General features: G+C 39.7%; 1 protein-coding gene across 1 annotated transcript in view; it reads left to right on the forward strand.

Moving 5' to 3' along the window:
• The window catches only part of APBB1IP (amyloid beta A4 precursor protein-binding family B member 1-interacting protein), a 175,869-nt gene extending 173,705 nt beyond the window's left edge, over positions 1-2,164 (forward strand). Inside the window, exons 15-16 of the mRNA XM_073018807.1 lie at positions 642-769; positions 1,801-2,164. Of these exons, the coding sequence (XP_072874908.1) occupies positions 642-769; positions 1,801-2,149 (477 nt within the window). The 3' untranslated portion in view covers positions 2,150-2,164. The remainder of the gene's footprint in view (positions 1-641; positions 770-1,800) is intronic.
• Positions 2,165-19,704: the final 17,540 nt, after the last annotated feature.

Consider the following 19,704-nt stretch of genomic DNA (forward strand, 5'->3'; position numbering starts at 1 on the left):
ATCTTGGTATTTATTGAACTTCTTGTAATTTTGACAACCACTGCAGGCCTGTAAAAGTTCTATTTCTTTAATGTTCACATTATCTTCTCAAGCCTGCACTTCTCATGCAATGCACTTTCAGCTATTATTATTTTCATTATTTCTATAATGTCAATCGAAGGAAAGCATTTAAAAATGCTGAAGAAAAATAAAAGAATCCCAGAATAGAAATCACTTAACTATATGTGAACATCAATACCCAAGCTGCCTGTTCAGAAATTTTTTAAAAAGGAAAAAATACATCGCCAGTTAATTAGCTTATCATGATAAGTAAATAAACTAAATAAAATAGAAACTAAATTAGAAGGCACTTTGTTAGGAAAAAAAAAAAAAACAACTTCCAAATTTAATCTTCAGTGGTAAGAGGCTATTAAGCAGAGGAAGAAAAAAACTGGAACCCTGATGAAATGTAAATTGGAATGATAATTATCACTAAAACAGAGGGATTCAATCCAGCTGCCTGGGGATGTTTCATTATATAAATACAAATTATTATTATGTATGCCAGTATTGGCAGAGGAAGGGCTATGCCTCTATTAGACTTTAGCCAAATTTGACGTTCTGGTTTCTACCAATGGCGCACTGGTGATTTTTCTTTTCAGAACTCATATGTATCTCATTTGATCTCATCACAACCTGAGACACAGGTCATAATAGAGACTACGGGGCTCATTTTCTACCCGGTGAACCAGCCAACTTTCATGCAGTTGAGAAAAGGTAAACTGTCCAGGTGAGGTGATTCACACCTGTAATCTGAGCATTTTGGGAGGCCGAGGTGGGCAGATCACTCAAACCCAGGAGTTGGAGACTAGCCTGAGCAACATGGCAAAAAATTATCCTACAAAAAATACAAAAATTAGCTGGGCATGGTGGCACATGCTTGTTATCCCAGCTACTCAGGAGGATGAGGCATGAGGATCACTGAGCCCTAGAGGCAGAGGTTGCAGTGAGTCGAGGTTGCAGTAAGTTGAGCTTGCGCCACTGCACTCCAGTCTGGGTGACACAGCGAGATCCTGTCCCAAAAAATAAATAAACAAATAATAAAAATTTAAAAATTAAAAAAACAGGCTCAGTGGCTCATCCTGTAATCCCAGCACTCTGAGAGGCAGAGGCAGGCAGATCATGAGGTCAAGAGTTCGACACCACCCTGACCAACATGGTGAAACCCCATCTCCACTAAAAATACAAAACTTAGCTGGACATGGTGGCCAGCGCCTGTAGTCCGAGCTACTAGGGAGGCTGAGGCAGGAAAGTCGCTTAAACTCAGGAAGCAGAGGTTGCAGTGAGCCAAGATGGCGCCACTGCATTCCAGCCTGGGCAACAGAACAAGACTCTGTCTCAATAATAATGATAATAGTAATAATAATAATAATAATAATAATAATGGCCATTGAGAGTCGTTTCCCTATTCCAGAGCAAAGATGTGAACAACCAGGAGTCTCAGTGACTGAGGGATGCCCCCCACACCCCCCCCACACCCCCCACCCCCCCCCCACCTCCCCCGCCAGGACAGACAGAGACTCACATATCTATGGCATGGTCTTGTCCACTGGGGCTGTTTTGTCAAGAATAAAGAATGCTACTCAGGATACTGAGGCGGGAGGATCGCTTGAGCTCAGGAGGTCGAGGCTGCAGTGAGCCCAGATCGCTCCATTGCACTCAGCCTGGGCGACAGTGAGACTCTGTCTCCATTAATTAATCACAATAAATTTAAATTTCAAAAATTTTAAAATAATGAATGCTGCTGTCCCTTGGTTTCAGGATAAGAAGCCAGCCCTCAGGAACCACCAGGAGCCAGGAGTACCCCGGCCCCGCAGGGCCCCAAGTCCAGCCTGCCCCGCCCCGTCCGGTGCAGAGGTCCTGGGACACCAGGGGCAGCCCCGCCATGCCCCCCAAAGCCAAGGGTACAGGCAGCGGGGGCTTCCTCGTCCTGCCCGACGACTTCCTGCCGCCGCAGCCACCGCCACCGCCCTCGCCCCTGGACGACCCAGAGCTCCCGCCGCCACCCCCCTCCCGCCGCGGTCGTCAAGAGGCCTCCTATGCCCCACCCTGCCAACAGGCACGAGGCATCAATGTTCACAAGCAGCAAATGAATAAAATAAATGAATAAAAGTTAAACGTTCTTCCTACAGTATTTCTGTAAGGATTACTGGGTCAGTCAATCTTGAGGTCAACACTATAATTAAAAATAGCTTTCACCATCCCATGCCTTCTTAAATCTTGGTGACCTTGGATTTTCATCTCTACCTCTGCGACCGTCAGAATTTTCAGGAAAATCGAGAGAGGAAAACGGGAAAACATGACAAGCAGAGCCTGTTCCCTTGCTCTGAGATTCCCGTCGCTTGATTGATTGGAGCCCTGGACACAGGCTGTTTTGGTTTTGCCTTTTTTTTTTTTTTTTTTTAGAGGGAGTCTTGCTCTGTCGCCCAGGCTGGAGTGCAGTGGCTGGATCTCAGCTCACTGCAAGCTCCGCCTCCCGGGTTCACGCCATTCTCCTGCCTCAGCCTCCTGAGTAGCTGGGACCACAGGCGCCTGCCACCACGCCCGGCTAATTTTTTGTGTTTTTAGTAGAGACGGGTTTCGCCATGTTAGCCAGGATGGTCTGGATCTCCTGACCTCGTGATCCGCCCCCTCGGCATCCCAAAGTGCTGGGATTCCAAGCGTGAGCCATGGCACCTGGCCTGGTTTTGCTTTTTTAATGCTTGAATAACAGTAATTTACCAAATAGTTATTCAGACAGTTTTTGAATTCTCTATTATTACAATGCTGTAAGTATCCTGTAAATAAGAATGTAGGGACAGGCAAAAGCAATCTTATTGATGTATATTTCAATCTGGAATGTTTTCCCTCAGAGATAGATTTAATGCTCAGTTTATCCTAGGCTTTTGTTACCTGTGTCTCTTCTCTTTCAAATTGGGTTCCGATGGGCTAAAAGGCTATTTTCTTAAAATTAAGGAAGGTAATTAATGGTATGTTTTAATATCTGTGGAAGAGTAAGCTGTAGATCATGCTGTCTCAACCCATGGGCTCCCGCGGCCCAGGACAACTTCGAATGCTGCCCGATAAATATTAAAACATTGTAAGCTCTTGGCAGGGCACGGTGACTCACACCTGTAATCCCAGCACTATTGAGAGGCCAAGGCTGGCGGATCACTTGAGGTCAGGAGTTCAAGACCAGCCTGGCCAACATGGCAAAACCCTGTCTGTACTAAAAATACAAAAATGAGCCAGGCGCAGTGAGCATGCCTGTAATCCCAGCAACTGCAGAGGCTGAGGTGGGAGAATCCTTTGAACCCAGGACATGCAGGCTGCAGTGAGCTGAGATCTTGCTACTGCACTCAATCCTGGACAACAGGGCAAGACTCTCTCTTAAAAAAATTATGAGATTTTTGCAATTTTTTTTTTTTTAGCTGATCAGCTATCACTAGTGTTAGTGCATCTTATGTGTGTCCCAGGGAAGCCAAAGATTGGACACCCCTGCAGGCTAAATGGAAATTTAAAATGAAACAAATTAAGTTTTAAAACCAAAATATTTAGTAATTAGAACTGGCAAGGTGTTCTTAATTTTTTTGAGCAAATGCTTGAAATATGATAGAAGGCAAATTTGCTTTACATTAAATTTTAACTCAGGAACAGTAACTCTCCAGTTTTAGTATATTATGTTCTTTTGATGTCAGATACAGTAATAATACGACTTTTCTTTTTAAAAAAATTTTTAAATTTCATTTTCCTTTAAGTTCCAGGATACATATGCAGAACGTGCAGATTTGTTACATAGGTAAACGTATGCCATGGTGGTTTGCTGTACCTATCAACCCATCACCTAAATATTAAGCCCAGCATGCATTAGCTATTTGTCCTGATCCTCTCGCTCCACTCAACACCCTACAACAAGTCCCAGTGTGTGTTGTTCCCCTCCTTGTGTCCATGTGAAAAACAGCTTTTCTGACACCTGATTACATAATGGTCATTACGCAGATCTGGTACAATACAGGAAAGGTTCAGTGAAGAGAGCTGTGAAAGGTGTCAGAATCAAAATGGAGTCACTCATGTTAAAAAAATGCTGACAAATAGAACCAGGCAAGTCCTTGAATAGAGGGTTCTCATGATTATCATCAACTCTGTGATTTTCACTCAAGTGGAACACAATCTTCGGTGTCTGGCTGAGAGGTCTTTACAAGTACTAGCTATACCTGAGTGGGGTTATTTAGATTTATCCTGAAAATGCAGTAAACTTTGTTCCTTTATGAAAATTTTAGTGAGATACTGGAGGTGGGGGGGAGTGCAAAAGCTGGGGGAAATTGGACATTAGAGAGGGAGTACAAGGATAATAATATATCATGAACAATATATAATTAATAGTATAGGGCAGTAATACTACATCACAGCTTATAAAAACTCCATAATTTCTTTTATAATGCTGCCACTGGGGCAAAGACCCACGTAATAGGCCAACTGCAACAAAAACCACAGGGTTTGGTAGAGTTTACAGAAAACATGATTTAACCTGTCACATGATAGACTGTGAACTAAGATTTTACAGTAGGTCCTCAAAGAGGATAATGAGCATTTAAGCCACATATTTTGTTTGATCATAGGAATCTTGGCTGGTATGATACTGAAATGACCCAAGTCCATGAGAATCGAACCTTTGAAGTGTGCCTGAGACTTATGGCTTGATGTGTGGTCCATTTTTACAGACGGTTTATGTGTGCTTGGGTACAACGTACTATACATGTTCCTTAGGACAAGCTTGTTAAGCATGTTGCACAAATCTTCTGCCTGCAGCCTGTTATCTGGTCTGTTGCATCCATCAATAACTAAGAAGGACGTTTTAAAATCTTCTGAGGTCAGATTTGTCAATATCTTTTCATTGTTCTGGCAAATTGTGCCTTATATATTCTGACACTTTATTATTAAGTGTAGACAAAAATTATGTATGTGACTTCCTGGTGAATTGAACCGTCTATCACCATGCAATGCTTTCTGCTTTTTATCTCGTACTCATGCAGCTGTATCGTCTTTTTTCAGGTATTTGCCTGACAAATCTATTCATGCACTTTCAAACTCTCTATGCCTTTATGTTCTATGTTTGTTACTTGTAAATGACATCTAGTGGATTTTGTTGTGTTTATATCTAGTTCAGGAATTATCTTTGAACTGCAAGTTTATTCTTTTTACTTTTTAAATTTTCTTTTTTCTTTCTTTCCTTCTTTCTTTCTGTCTTCTTCTTCTTCTTTTTTTTTTTTTTTTTTTTTTTTTTTTTTTTTTTGGAAACAGGGTCTCATTCTGTAACCAAGGCTGGTGTGCAGTGGTGTGATCATAGCTCACTGCAGCCTCGACATTCTGGGCTCAAGCCATCCTCTTGCCTCAGCCTCCTGAGTAGCTGGTACTACAGGCTTATGCCACCAAGCCTGGATAATTCTTATTTTTTGTAGAGATAGAAGTCTCACCATGTCATCTAGGCTGGTCCCTAACTCCTGGCCTCAAGCAATCCTTCTGCCCTGGCCTCCCAAAGTGTTGGGATTACAGGTATGAGCCACCACGAATGGACTCTTCTTATTACTTACTGTGATTATATATGTGTATTTGTTTTTAACATCTTGTTTTGTATTTCCTATTACCCTGGATTTTTCTGGAGTTTTTATCTTCCTTTCTTGTCCACTTCATGTAATTAGGATTTTTCTCTTACTCCCCTTTTTAAGCTTCTTGTTGAAAAGTTCTATACTGTGTCTATTTTTTGAATGGCTAGTTATAATGATAATATCCATACTCAATAAAGTCCCAAGTTAAACAACTTTAACCTAGGAAATGCTCGGAGTTTGGAACACTTTGGTTTCTCACACACACACACACACACACACACACACATTATTGCCTAGGAGTTGAGTTATGGCTGACTTCTTTTTTTCCTAGATTATCTTTACTTCACCCTCATTCTTCAAAGATGGTTTCAACGGATGTAAAATTTCAATTGACAGTAAAAACTCTCAGCTTTTTGAGGGAAGTGTCCCCACTGTCTTCTCCTTTTCACTGTTGCTGTTGAGAAGTCAGCTGTGAAATTATTATTTCTATTAGGTCATCTCTTTGTTTCCTCTCTACATGATTTTAAGACCTTTGTCTTTGGTGCCACAGTGGGTATAACTGTGGGTTTCTTTTAAGTTGCCTGATATTTTACTGAGGTTTCTGAATCTAGAAATATCTGTCTTTCACTATTCCAGAAAAATGTAATTTATATTGTTTTCAAACATTGCCCCTCCTTATTCGCTTCTTCCAAAACTCTAATGAAATATATGTTAGGACTTCTAACACTAGCCCCCCTATCTCTTAATTGTGTATATTTTCCATTTCTTTATCATTCTGGGTATATTAATCAGACATTAACTTCTATTCACTAATTCTTTTCTTCAACACAATCTAATCTACATTAAAGCCATCCATTTTTGTTTTTTGTTTTTTGAAATAGACTTTATGTTTCAGACTAGTATTAGATTCACAGCAAAACTGAGCAAAAAGTATTGGGAGTTCCTATTTGTCCCTTGTGCCCACACATGCATGGCCTCCTCCACTACCTAAATGCTACAAAAATCATACTGAAACAATTGAGGAACCTACATTGACACATCATTAGTATCCAAAGTCAACAGTTTACTTCAGGTTTACTCTTGATGTTGCACAATCTTTGGGTTTTCAGAAATGTACAATGGCGTGTATCCACCATTATAGAATCATATAGATTAGTTTCACTGTCCCAAAATTCTGGGTTCTGCCTATCAATGTCTCCTTCCCCTTTAAACCCTGGAAACCACTGGTCTTTTTTACTGTCTCCGTAATTATACCATTTCCAAAATATATAGTTAGAATCACCATATGTAGCCATTTCTAATTGATTTCTTTTTTTAATAATATGCATTTATGGTTCCTCCATATCTTAGTCTATTTTCCGTTCCTATCACAGAATACATGAGATTGGGTAATTTGTTTTAAAAAGAGATTTATTTTCGATCATGGTTCTGGAGGCTGTGAAGTCCAAACAGCCAGCATGGTGCCAGTGTCTGGGGAAGGCCTGCTGACTGCATCATAACATGGCAGATAAGCAGAAGGAGGAGTGGCTGCGTGCAGAAGGGCACAAAACAGGAGCAGCAACCTTGCTTATAACAACCCAATCTCATGGGAACTAATCCATTCCCATGAAAGCTAACCCCATAGCCCCTCAAAGAGATTAATCCATCTTAATGAGTCTTGAAGCACCTCCCACCACTGCCACCTTGGGGACCAAACCTAAACATGAGTTTTGGAAGGGCCAATCCATAGTCAAACCATAGCACTCCGTTATCTTTTCACAGCTTGATAATTCATTTCTTCTTTAACTTTTTTTTCTTTTTTTGAGATAGAGTCTCACTCTATCACCCAGATTGGAATGCAGTGGCATGATCTTGGCTTCATTTCTTCTTATCACTGAATAACATTCCACTGTCTGGATGAACCATAGTTCATTTATTCATTCCCCTATTGTGGGACATCTTGGTTGCCACCAAATTTTAGCAATTATGGATAAAGCTGCTAGAAACTTGTGTGCAGACACTTGTGTGCATATCCGTTTTCAACTCACTTAAGCAAATAGGAGTGCAATTGCAGGATCATATGGAAAAAGTGTGTTTAGTTGTGTAAGAAACTGCCAGCCTGTCTTCCAAAGTGGCTGTTTCATTTTGCTTTCCCTCCAAGAATAAATGAGAATTCTTATTGCTCCCTATCCTTGTCATTGTTTGGCATTGTCAGGGTTTTGTATTTAAGCATTTGAATAGGTAGGTAGTGGTATGGGTTTTAATTTGGTATTTCCCAATGACACATGACTTTAAGCAATTTTTTCCTATGCTTGTTAGCCAGCTGCACATCTTCTGTGGTGAGGTGTGTGTTTAGCTCTTTTGTCAATTTTTTGACTGTGTTCTTCCTTTTTTTATTGCTGTTTTAAGAGTTCTTCGTATATTTTGATAACAGTACTTTATCAGGTATGTCTTTCACTAAATGTTTTTTCCCAGGCTGTGGCTTGTCTGCTAATTCTCTTGACTGGGCATGCCACAGAAGTTTTTAACTTGAATGAGGTCCAGCTTATCAATAACTTTTTTCATGAATCATGCCATTGGTTGTATTTTAAAAGTCATTGCCATGCCCAAGGTCATCTAGGTTTTCTCTTGTGTTCCAGAAATTTTATAATTTTGTGTATTACAGTTAGGTCTATGATCCATTTTGAGCTAAATTTTGGGGAAGATGTAAGATCTGTGTCTAGATTTTTGATTTTGCACATGGGTATTAAGTTGTTCCAACGCCATCTGTTGAAAAGACTATCTTTTCCTCATTGTATTGCCTTTGCCCCTTTGTCAAATATTTGTATAGGTCTATTTTGGGACTTTCTGTTCTGTTTCATTGATCTATTCATCTATTCTTTGCCAATACCACACTGTCTTGATTGCTGCAGTTTTCTTGTAAATCTTGAAATTGGGTAGTGTTACTCCCCCTGATTTTCATCTTTTCTAATACTGTGCTGTCTATTCTTGTTGGTTTTTGTTTGTTTGTTTGTTTTTATGTTTATATTTTTGTTTTTGTTTTAGCCTTTCCATATAAACTTTGGAATCAATTTGTCAATATCCAAACGTCGTTCTTTTATTTCTTTAATCAGAATTTTACAGTTTTCCTCATAGATCTTTTATATATTTTGTTAGATGTATACCTAAGTATTCCATTGGTGGTGGTGGGAATGTTAACATAAATGGTATTGTGTTTTTAGTTTCAAATTCCAATTGCTCATTGTTGGTGTGCCGGAGAGCAACTGCAATGGGTTTTTCTATACTAATCCTGTATGCTGCATCCTTGCTGTAACTGCTTATTAGTTCCAGGAGTTTTTTGGTCAGTTGTCCTGGTGGCCTCCTGAAGAGTCCTCCTGCAGACCCAGGGTTAAGAGTGTGCATTATTTTCCTCTCCATAAACATGACTATCAAAGGCAAGGTAGGGGAGAGTGCGAGGCAACAGCTCCCTGCAGTCTTCTCCACTCCACATCCTTTCACATTGTTAAAGCAGGTGAGGGGAATTAATACTTGTGGAGCAGGTTCTCAGATATTTGCTATGAAAACCTACATATGGTGATTTAGACTTTCACAGCTATTATGTCTTGGGAGTCCTTGATGAAACTTTAATTTTAACCTTGTTCAATCAGTATAGTTTTTATTAGAAAAACTCATAGGAGAAAAAACAGTTATTTCAATAAACGTAAAAAAGGCTCTTGACAAAATTCAACACCACTCCTTGTTAAAAAATTTAAAACTTCAGAAGAAGCTAGCAATTGAGGAAGATGTTCTTATACTGATAAAAGTTATTAGAAACCTACAGCAAAAGGCATATTTAATAATAAAGCATGAACAGAAATGTCATTTATTTTCATGGTACCCAGGATTTGTTTTAATCAGTATGGTAAGACACATGAACACAGAAATGAGTGTCATCAGGGAAGTAGTTTATTTTGCTACTCAAGGTTCCCTAGAAGCTGTAGGCACTTCACACCAGAAGAGGCAAAACAGGGAAACATCAAGGTCAGTCAGGAGGCAGAGGGGATGGGAGAAGCACAGGCAAGAATATTTACTTCACTTTCCACAGGAAGGAACAAGCAAGGCAGGGCAACCAGTCTTAGGATTGGCTAGTTTGAATAATTTCACGGCGTCCTGGGGAGGCGAGGCTGTCCCTAGTTGTCTGCTACCTGGCCCTGAGGCAGTTAGGGCAGGCGGATAGTGGCCAGGGACATGACAGTGATAAAGAAGGATCAAGATGGATAAAGAGATATAAAGAAGAATAGAGGGTGATAAAGGATGAAGAAGAGGGTATGAGCTCTGGATTGATTTGTTTATATATGAAGACATACATGCAGGCAAGTTGCTTACATCCAGGAATTAGCTTATCCTGAGAGGGGCAGTCCCTCCAGGGGCAACAAGGCCCTGGATGTCAAAGCATCGAATTCAGAAAATAACAGACATGACTAATACACCATTAAAGTCAATATTATTATTAAAATTATTCAACATTATCCTGAAGTCTCTAGCCAATGCATACAACCAGAAAACAATAGGATGAACAACTATTTGAATGAAAAAGACAGACTTTTAAATTCTCAGATGATGTATCTACTGAAAATTTAATAAAGTCAACCTATTAATTCTAGAAACCAAAAACTGTCCTATATACTATATACCAGTGATGCTCATTTATAAAATGTAGTATAAAAAGTGATTCACAATAGCAACAAGAACTACATGTCTAGAATTGATAGACAATTTCAAAGTCTATATAAGGAAAGATAAAAATGTTTATTGCAAATAAAAAAGAAAACATCAGGAAGTTAAGAGTTATAGGCCATCACACTCTACCTAGTTCCAATAACCATGATTTAATTAAGTGACATGAGTTCCCCAACATGGTTCTAATTTCAGTTATCATGGTATTTTACCTGTAATTACATAAAGTACAAACTTCTTATTAGTTCTTCAGTCCACAGATCACAGCCTAAATAACAGATGCAATCATGATCAGTGACCCAACACTTCTTTCAAAGTATGAGGTTGCCAATCACTGCATATTTGTTACTGAGTTCATACAGAGAGCAAAGCATGTCATTGTCTTGCCTCCTTCTCTCCCAGTGAGAAGCCTATGTGACGTTTTACAAAAAGCAATAATCAAAAGTGGAAATTAATCAACAGGGCTAAAACTGCAACAGAAAAATAAAAGTGATAACACAAAGTGAAATTCAAATAGAACATAAATGTAGTTACAGAAGAAATAGTGGCAATTCACGAAGGCAGATGTTTGCTCTGTATTTCAAGTATTTTTGCCAAATAAAACAGTTCTGAAACTGACTGAAGCTCTATATTTACAGAAATACGGGGACAGAGAAACGTGTTGTGCTAGGCTGTTTTTCTGTTCCTATATAGAAATACGGGAGGCTGGGTAATTCATAAAGAAAAGAGGTTTAATTGGCTGAGTTCTGCAGGCTTTACAGGGAGCATGGTACTGGCATCTGCTCACCTTTTGAGGAGGCCACAGGAGGCTTCCAGTCATGGCAGAAGGCAAAGTGGGAGCAGGCTTCTCACATGGAGAGGGTGGGAGCAAAAGAACAAGTGTGGGGAGATGCCACACACTTTTAAACAACAGATCTCCTAAGAACCCACTCACTACCAGAAGGACAGCATCAAGTTATGGGGAATCTGACCCCATGACCCAAACACCTCCCACCAGGCCCCACCTCCAACATTGGGGATTACAGATCAACATGAGTACATTAGTGCAATTTCACACTGCTATAAAGAAACTACCTGAGACTGGGTAATTTAGAAAGGAAAGTTTAATTGACTCATAGTTATACATGGCTGGAGAGGTCTCAGGAAACTTTCAATCACGGCAGAAGGTGAAGGAGAAGCAAGGCACATCTTACATGGCAACAAGAGAGACAGAGATCAAAGGAGAAATGCCAGACCCTTATCAAACAACCAGATCTCGTGAGAACTCGCTCACTATCACAAAAACAGCATGGGGGAATCGCCCCCAGGATCCAATCACCTCCCACCAAGTCCCTCCATCCACACATGGGGGTCAAAATTCAAGATGAGATTTGGGTGGGGACATGGAACCAAACCATATCAATGAGATTTGGAGTGTACATTCAAATTATATCACAGGTTTAATAAATACCACAAAATGCAATCCAAAAAATGCAGAGTGTCAAAATACTACAGGATAAATAATATCGGTTTCTTCAATCAAAACAAAATAAACTAAAAGAGTGCAAGTGAAAAAAGATGCAGGTGACACACATGGGTGAGATACTCAAAGATATGAAAGGAAACTTAAGACATCTTTTCATCTAATTTTAATGTATAGTCCTTATTTGGATCCCAATTAAAATAACTATAAAATAAAGATGATGATAACAATTTACAAGACAATAGAAAACCCTTAAAAACTGACTAGATATTTAATTTTATACATTAGGAATTCATTGCTAATTTATCTTAAGGTCATATAGTGTCAGAGTCTGTTTGTGTTTTAAGTCATTAACATTTAGAGAGGCATACAGAAATATTTGTAGAGGAAATGAAACAATGTCTCCATTTCCCAAAACATAATTGAGGACATGTAAATTACATCTCAATTTAGGCAATAACAAGGAATATGAGAGAAGTGTGTGGAGGTGTAAATGAAGCAAAATTGGCTGTGTATTGATTATTAATAAATAAGTTGTTAAATGGTAAATGAGTTTCCTTAAACTATTAAAATTTTATCTACCTTAGTAAATGTTTGAAAATTCTATAATAGGAAAAAACAATTCTAGTAGCATAATAAAACTAAATACTTACTGATGTATTCCAAACTGCTGAGTTTACAGCAAATACTAGATTAATATGTACTAATCCATTTTGATAACAACTGTCATAAGATAATGAGAATAACTCACGTGGTTTATCAAAAACACCTTATTATTCCATTAAAGTTACTGATTAGAACAAAAACGATCATGAAGATGTTTCAAAGAATAAGTTCCAATTTAATTGGCTAAAAATATTTGCATATATAATCATTATTTTCAAATGTGGGATTGGCATCAAAAGTTGGATGATAAGAAAGAATTTATTAGATTCTTTTATGTTGTGCTTAATGATAGAAGAATTCCTTAATTTATTTTTCCCAAATTAAGATGAGCAACTAAGTCTGAGATCTTTAGCCCAGGAAGGAGTAGGTGAGGCGTAGCCTGCTTTCTCGGCTGCTGACTGCTTCTGGAAAGGATGCTGAAGAACTTGCTGGAGAAGATGCACCTGGTTAACAATGTGAGCAAGTAAATGTAGACTAGAATTGCTCAGGACCCTGATAAATTTCTCCATTTCTTAAAGGCAAGGTCAATTTAAAATGTTTAAAAATGTTTATTCTTTGGGAGGCCGAGGCAGGCGGATCACTGGAGGTCAGGAGTTGGAGACCAGCCTGGCCAACATGGTGAAACCCTGTCTCATTGAAAGTTACACAGATTTGCCAGGCGTTGTGGCACACGTCTGTACTCCCAGCTACTTGGGAGGCTGAAGCAGGAGAAATGCTTGAACCTGGGAGGCAGAGGTTTCAGTGAGCCGAGATCGCGCCACTGCACTCCAGCCTGGGTGACAGAACGAGACTCCTTCTCAGAGAAAACAACAACATCAACAACAAAAAAAGTTTATACAGTTTAAGTTTTATGGAAAACCTCAACTCCAGTTGTTACTTGGAGTTTCTGTTATTCCATTAAACCACTCCTTAAGAGTGCTTTCTAAGTTTTTGTACTAAACTAAGTGAATGAAGATGTACATTTTAATCTTAATACCTCTTTACAGATTTTAGGCAATTGTAATTTTCTAAAATATTTACAGAAATAAAAGGATGTCAATGATTTGCAATCTTTCCAAATGAAGGCCATGAATTCCAGCTCATGCTGCTTCCTACTGGTAATTTGGCCCCATGGTAAAAATCTGAGGCACCAAAGAACACACCTTTTGCCACAATCAATCTGAGATCAAAATGTATATTTTCAGTGCTTTTGCTATTTCTTGGGTATTACAAAAGAAATGCTTGGTTATGACAGAAAAGGTGGATGATTATATTAAAAAATTAAAGGTGGGAGATCAAGTAGAACATATTGTGTCACTAATATTTTAAATATGAAGACTGCATCATCATAAATACAGGGCTTTTGGAGCCCATCTTAGCACTTCTCCTGGGTACTTTCTATACACCTCTTTTTATTAAAGTTGACTGTATACTTATTGCTCTCACTTACCTACTAATTTAAGAGCCCCTCTAATTTTTACATTTCTCCATAGCATTTTGCATTGAATGGATTCTCAAGAAATGTTTGAGGACAGAAGGTAAACACCAGTTCCATGTGTAAAGGATTGCATGTAGAAAGGCTTGACAAAATGTTTTTCTTCTCCTGCATGAGAAGTTGACATTCAGTTACCTTTCTGGTTCTGTTCCCCTGGTGTCCTGATAAGGTGGTATGTCAACCCTATCACCATACAGCGCTGCCTAAGAAGGACAAGTAAGTCCTGGACTGGGAGAACTGCAAATACCTGATAGGATGCGTTGGGCTTTCCTAAGCTTGGCGACTCCTACTATGAGGCAGGCCTCTTGTGAGGATGCTGGAAATTATGCCTATGGAGTTGTTACAAGAGACATTGCTTTCTGCAGAGCCTGAAGCTTCTAAGGCAGGGCTGCCCCTGCAGGTTCACGGTGGGGCTCTCAGATCCTTGCACATGAGTGGAGCTGCCGTGACTTACTGCTGGTGTGGACTGCTCCAAGGTCTCCTGCGAACCTGGTGGTGCCCTGTCGGGAAGCTTTGTTCCTGTGCTCTGTCTCTCTCAGCTGGCGGGGGCCAGGTGTGTGGCCTGTGATAGTCATTTGAATCTGAATGTTTACTTGACCCTAAGACTTAAAACACCTCCTCCCACCCTGCCCCGGGGGCGCTGCCTCAATACTCAAATATAATTTTGAGGAAGGGATGGAAAGAAGCGGGGGACATAAAAGGTACGGAAGAAAGGAGACACAGGCCAACAAAACAGCTCACTGAACACTGTGTACTTTCCCCTGCGGAGACACATTTACCTAATGATAAATGCTGAGGTGTCTCCTTCTCTTTGTTTCTCCTTCAGATCATAAAAAGATTCTGTTTAAAAATATTATACTTTCTGAAATGAAATGTCAGGCTAATTAAACTACTGAGATAAAAAGCGAATACAAGTTCCAAATTAGAAAGAGCAAAATGGTTTCTCTCTCACTCCAACTCTGATCAGTGGCTGATGATGCTGTGATGACAATGACTCTGAGGCTACGACCGGTTTGAGAGAGAAAGAGGGTCATGACTACCAATAACGTACCCTGCGGGCATGGGACAGGAGAGTGGCAGCGTGAGAGCCAGGGCCATTCCTGTTGTACAAAATACATAACGTGCGATGCGTTTTTAAACAGCTAATGATGAAATATTTGAGGCAGAAAACGTGTACAGAATAACATCACAGACACCTGTGTATCCTCCATTCAACTTCAGCAATAAAATACTTTCAATATGGTTGAAGCCATATTGCATGATACTGATAGAAGCCATATTGCATGATATTGATAGAATTCTGCTTATTTTTATACTATATTTAAGTAGTAACACTTTGTTTGAATTCCTTTGCCATTTGCTTGTTTTGCTTAACATTAGAAGTGAGATTTGGCTGGGCACAGTAGCTTCGTCTGTAATCCCAGCACTTTGGGAGAGGCCAAGGCAGGAGGATCACTTGAGCCCAAGAGTTCCAGACCAACCTGGGCAACACAGTGGGACTCTGTCTCTGCAATAAGTAAAAAAATGAGCCAGGTGTGGTGGTGCACACCTGTAGTCTCTGAGAGGCTGTCAAGAGAGGATCGCTTGAGCCCGGGAGGTGGAGGCTGCAGTGAGCTATGATTCATGTCACCGCACTCCACCCTGGGTGACAGAGCGAGACCCCATGTCTAAAAGTTTTTATTTGAATTGGGAGAGTCATTGATGCTAATACAGGCAGCTCTAGTTTATCCGTCTTCATTGCTGTCAGGATTAAAGCGGACCCAGGCTGGTAGTACCACGGGTATCTGAAAGGAGCGAATGCTGCTGCCCTCTGGAGAGACATACCCTCAAATTCCAGTTCGCTGGATGTCAAACAGAGACTGAAATCCACAATTCCAAAACACAAACAATGAACAGCAGAATCAGACCCTTGAAAGGTCAAATAATGTATATGTGTGTGTGTTTAAATAAATATTTTAAAATGTTAATGAAGCATAAATAGAAAATATGAGAAAATAATTCAACTGATAAACCAAAGAGAGACTAAGCAGGGAGAAATCCAGGAAGCGGGTGTTGGCAATGGATTTTTACTTAATAAAAATGAACTGAGAAAAGTCAACCATCTTACCTCTGAGAAACCATTCCTTTCTGCTTTCTGCACTGCAGATTCTGCCATCCAGCTCCTCAGCACATACCTAGTGTTAACAGCTTAAATGAGGTCGGGAGAGAACACATTTGGAAACAGCAAATTAATAAATTACAAACAACAACTATAAATTAAGTCAACACAGACCATACGAAATCACCACTATATTTTATAACCTTTAAGAAGTTTGCTGGAAGAGTCAAAAGAGAAGACATTATGACTATCGGTCCATTCATTATTTATAAACAAAGTACAGCATTTATTAAATTTTTGGTGCAGAAAAAACCTTTTGTGAGCATTTTCATGAATGTTTTGTTTTTGTTTTCAGTGTTTCATCACAATCTGCTTTTTCTTTCATCATCTGCAGTTCAGTAAGCATTTTATAAAGCCAATGAAGTAGGTAATTCATCTGAATTAGGCCCTGCAGCCTAAGTGGAGAGGAGGAAACAAAACAAAACAGTTGCTGCTTTTAACGCACAGAATTAAGGTCTGACGCGGTAGAACCACGTCATGCTGATGCTGCCTGAGAGTAAGCAGGAAAGGTCTCGTGCAATTAAAAACCTTTATAAATTTATATTTTTGACAATAACCATGCATTTTTTTCCTATTAAAAAGTCTTGTAAAAATGACACATTTTAAAAATTCCAGGAACTACATCTTCATTTGAGATGAACCTTTTGCAAGATGATTTATCAACTGGTCAGGGAGGGGAGATGCTATCCTCAATGGTAATTGAACAGAAATTCTGAGAAGACTGCAGACCCCAGTTACATGACTCTCAACTGAAGTTCCCGAGTCACTTGAATGGACTACATATTCCATTTCGATTTGGTATTGAAGGTCTGCCTCCGTGATAGATAATCTAAAAATGAAGTGCCCTGTGATCCAGTAATTCTCCTTCTCCTGGAACATAGTCTAAGGAAACAAATGTAAACATTAAAAAGTATTATTTAAATTAAGGAAAAACTAGAAACAACTGGATACTTAATAAGTAAAACATGTGCTTTCAAATCAATATTACGGAGCCATTAAAAATGTTACATTATAGAGAATGAAGCAGCAAGAAAAAAATGCTTTTTTTTTGTTTTTGACAAGGAGTCTCACCCTGTCACTCAGATTGGGGTACAGTGGCACAATCATGGCTCACTGCAACCTCCTCCTCCCGGGTTCAATCGATTCTGGTCCCTCAGCCTCCAGAGTAGCTGGGATTACAGATGTGCACCACCACGCCTGGCTAATGTTTGTATTTTTAGCAGCGATGGGGTTTCACCATGTTGGCTAGGCTGTTTTCGAGCTCCTGACCTCAAGTGAGCGATGGCACCTGGTTTATTTTTAGTGAAAAAATAATCTGGCCAGGCATGGTGGCTCATTCCTGTAATCTCAGCACTTTGGGAAACCAAGGCAGGAGGACTGCTTGAGCCCAGGAGTTCAAGACCAGACTGGGCAACATAGTGAGACTGCATCTCTACAAAAAAAAAAATTGTTTAAGTAACTAGGCATGATGATGCCTGTCTATAGTCCCAGCTACTTGGGAGGCTAAGGTGGAAGTGCTGGGATTACAGGCACGAGCCAGCCAACCACTATCTTACTGGTGCAGCAACCCATTATACATATGCACTGCATAGTGTAAATGAGGACACAAAAGTTAGGACAGGTTAAATAGATAAAAATATTTTAAAATTGGACTGTTGTGATTGCACAATTTCTTAAGTTTAGTAAAAAAAAAATTCTATGCTTGAATGAATTTTATGGTATGTAAATTATATGTCAATAAAGCTGTCAAAAATTACACACCAGAGAGAAAGAAAGAAGTGGGGCATCAAGTGACAGGTTTACTGTCATCTAGGAAATGTTGGGTCATCCAGAACTCAAGCATAGCTGGTCTGACTCTGGACCCCCGCACAGCTGTTACTCCAAAGAAAGGAGCTACATGGAAATAAAAAGATTCCATTAGGGAAATGAGGATTAGACTTTACTCAGCTGTCTTCTGCTTTGATGTTAATTTGTTCATATGTGTATAACTCTTTAACTCCACATCCCTGCTATACATTGTTACATAAACATGTGCAACCAATATTTTATATATTTCCATTTACAGATCAATTAAATATATAAGAATATATGGAAGTGTACCTTTAAAAAATAAATGAACTATCATTATAAACTCTTATTATACCACTGTTCTTCGTGGAAATTGATTTCTTCCCTTCTTTGAGAGCACACAGTTCAGCATTTATTATTTCTCTAAAATTACAGAAGCAAAGCTGTAGCCGTGAACCCACCTCATTTCTTTCATTTTGCCATTTCATCCAGTCTATCCTAACCAAGTAAATCCAAATACTAAGGATGACTACCACATGGCATTTACAAATATTTTAGACTTCTTCCTCTCAACTTCTGGGACTGTGCACATTCTGACCTGGCCTGGAAGTTCTGTATGATTGCCCAAATGGGCATAAATGGCTGGCAACAAAATGAACCCCAAAGAGCTCACCTACTTCACTGTAAGAACTAAACTTGCTTTTATGTCTACAATAATGTCCTGAGTTCACGACCAATCTCATTCCCTAACCTAACGTGGAATGTTAGTGTCATCCTTCTTTCATGGACAGGGACCAGCCACCCCGATACACATGCTCTCTACACAAGCCCTAAGGCAGAAGCACTCAAAGGCTCAGATCCTTCTGCCTTAACTTCTTTAATCTTGCTAGAACCTGCACTGCAAAAAGAATTACCTTTCTTTTTTTGTTTGTTTTGTTTGTTTGTTTATTTGTTTGGAGACAGGGTCTCACTCTGTCGCCCACACTGGAGTGCACTGGCACAATCATGGCTCACTGCAGCCTCGATCTCCCAGGCCCAAGTGATCTTCCCACCTCAGCCTCCTGAGTAGCTGGGACTACAGGCATGTGACACCACTCCCAACTAATTTTTAAATTTTTTTATAGAGAGAAGCATCTCCCTATGTTGCCCAGGCTAGTCTCGAATCCCTGGGCTCAAGCGATTCTCCTGCCTCAGCTTCCAAATTGCTGGGATTATAGGCATGAGCCACCACACCCAGCCCTGTTTTTTCCCTTCTCCAAGCCAAGTGTGAAGTCAACACAATAAACTAAAAATCAAGGCCAAGTATGGTGGCCCACACTTGTAATCCCAACACTGGAGATTGATGTAGAAGAATGGCTTGAGCTTAGAAATTCGAGACCAGACTGGGCAACATAGTGAGACTTCATCTCTACTAAAAGTACAAAAAAATTAGCCAGGCATAGTGGCACATGCCTGTAACCCCAGCTACTCGAGAGGCTGAGATGGGAGGATGACTTGGGCCTGGGAGGTCAAGACTGTAGTGAGCAGTGATTGCACCACTGCACTGCAGCCTGGAAGACAGAGTGAGACTCTGTCTCAAAAAAAAAAAAAAAAAAAAAAAAAAGAAAGAAAGAAAAGGAAATCAAAACATAGAAGTGATTTATTTTTACAGCTCTAATTTACTATTGAGTATTACAGCCAAGTGATTGATTTCTACAGCTCTAATTTACTGTATGAGTACTATGGCCCAGGCTATAACAAGATGCTTTATACATATATTGCTCACATTATAAGATCCTTGCAAGGCCAGGCACAGTGGCTCATGCCTGTAATCCCAGCATTCTGGAAGGTCCAGGCG

Source organism: Chlorocebus sabaeus, chromosome 9, assembly GCF_047675955.1.
Source record: "Chlorocebus sabaeus isolate Y175 chromosome 9, mChlSab1.0.hap1, whole genome shotgun sequence".
Lineage (NCBI taxonomy): Eukaryota > Metazoa > Chordata > Mammalia > Primates > Cercopithecidae > Chlorocebus > Chlorocebus sabaeus.